General features: G+C 41.8%; 1 protein-coding gene across 2 annotated transcripts in view; it reads left to right on the top strand.

Moving 5' to 3' along the window:
- LOC107689380 (probable E3 ubiquitin-protein ligase DTX2) overlaps positions 1–1,784 on the top strand; it is a 26,306-nt gene continuing 24,522 nt past the window's right edge. For both annotated transcript variants that reach the window (XM_016487341.1, XM_016487340.1), the window contains exon 1: positions 1–1,066. In XM_016487341.1, the coding sequence (XP_016342827.1) occupies positions 754–1,066 (313 nt within the window). In that variant the 5' untranslated portion in view covers positions 1–753. The remainder of the gene's footprint in view (positions 1,067–1,784) is intronic.

Raw genomic sequence — 1,784 nt, 5'->3', positions numbered from 1 at the left:
GTCTTATGCCATGCGGACATTATATACCAGAGACAAGGTTTAATATTTGTTATAGTACGATTAACGACAGCAGTGAGTAAACTTCCAATAGCGTCAGAAAAAAAATTAGCAATTAAAACAATTAAAAAAAATATAAAGCACTTTATTTTAAACCTGTAAAATATTGCGGAAACAGTCAAGCCATATTTACAGAGGGGAGTTCTCTGTGTATCGATGGGAATCCACCAGCAGCAGCCAGCGACACAAACACACACCGCAGGCGAGGAAGTCACCGTAGCGCTACAACCCAGTGCGTACTTTAAACATCTAATTATCATGTCGAGTAGTGTGTTTTTATTCGCGACCCGACAACTTCAGTCTGCTGCCTACTAAATAGTCTCGGTTATATTATATGATAGTGGTTTATGAGCCTGGTAGCCGTACAGTAACGCACCGAATGGCGAAGAGAAGCGCGAGACGCGGCTAACGTTAGTCTGAAGCTGCGACTCCAGCAGCCCAACAAGATGATGCGACGTCAGTGGGTTTATGGTCAAATCTGCGGCTAAATAAAGGTGTACTACTGAATAAAACACTATAGTGGCGATATTGATCGACCTCTTAGGGAATACGACTAGTTAGCAGGCTAGCTGGGTTTAAATCCGGTGAAACCGAAAGGGTGTTGTTGTTGTTAGCTGGGCCAGATCGTCACATTGCTTTACTCGGGGTTGTTTTAATATCGCCGGCGGGTAGTTGGGATCTTTTCTAACAGATAAAATGGCAACGGGCTCCAGTTTCCATTCCGGAGGGAGTGGATCTAGAAACGGACCATCATTCGCATCACCGTCGTCTTCCTCGTCTGGAGTGCCAGGACAGGCTCAGCCGATGGCGGTGGTTTGGGAATGGCAGGATGATCTGGGCTACTGGAGGCCCTACACCGGACAGGTGAGCAGCTACATCGAGCAGTGTCTCCAGCACCAGAGAGGAGCCGGGCCCGCCAGCAGCAGCATCTGTCTGGCACAGGCAGACCCCAGCCTGTCTGCGTACATCATCGACATCCCCAACCTCAAACAGTTCAGACAGGACACGGGTGAGTGGGCGCTCAGACATCTCTCTACACACTGCTGATGAAGAGTTGGAGTAGTGCTATACTGAATACTGTAGCATCTTCATTTCAACTTCAGTCTACTATGGTTTTATTATGGTACACATCCCAAAATATCTTAGTACCGTCATACTTTTTTTTTTCTTTGCTATTATTATTATTATTATTTATTAATAACTGCATTAATTGAACGAGATCTTATTAAATGGCACAAATTATGTCATGGTATTGTTTGAAATACCTTGTAGGGTCAACTTTGGTTCACAAATGTCAAATGGTATAACTTTCTGATATTCATGATTAAGGAAAGTTGTACTTTTTTGTAAATAATAATAATAATAAGAAGAAAAAAATTAAAGGATGAAAACGTTATTTTCTAGGCCTGACACTGTGTGTGTGTGTGTGTGTGTGTGTGTGTGTGTGTGTGTGTGTGTGTGTGTGTGTGTGTGTGTGTGTGTGTGTGTGTGTGTGTGTGTGTGTGTGTGTGTGTGTGTGTGTGTGTGTGTGTGTGTGTGTGTGTGTGTGTGTGTGTGTGTTGTGTACAATGTTCACTAAGGCTGCATTTATTTGATCAAAAATAAGTAAAACTAAAATAAATAATAGAATTGTGAAATATTATAACTGTTTTCTATTTGAATATATTTTAAATTGTGATTTAGTCCTGCTGTGTGTCAAAGTTGTGTTTTTAAATCATTCTTTATTT

Source organism: Sinocyclocheilus anshuiensis, unplaced genomic scaffold (genome assembly GCF_001515605.1).
Source record: "Sinocyclocheilus anshuiensis isolate Anshui unplaced genomic scaffold, SAMN03320099.WGS_v1.1 scaffold946, whole genome shotgun sequence".
Taxonomy (NCBI): Eukaryota; Metazoa; Chordata; class Actinopteri; order Cypriniformes; family Cyprinidae; genus Sinocyclocheilus; species Sinocyclocheilus anshuiensis.
This window is presented reverse-complemented; position numbering and strand designations above follow the sequence as displayed.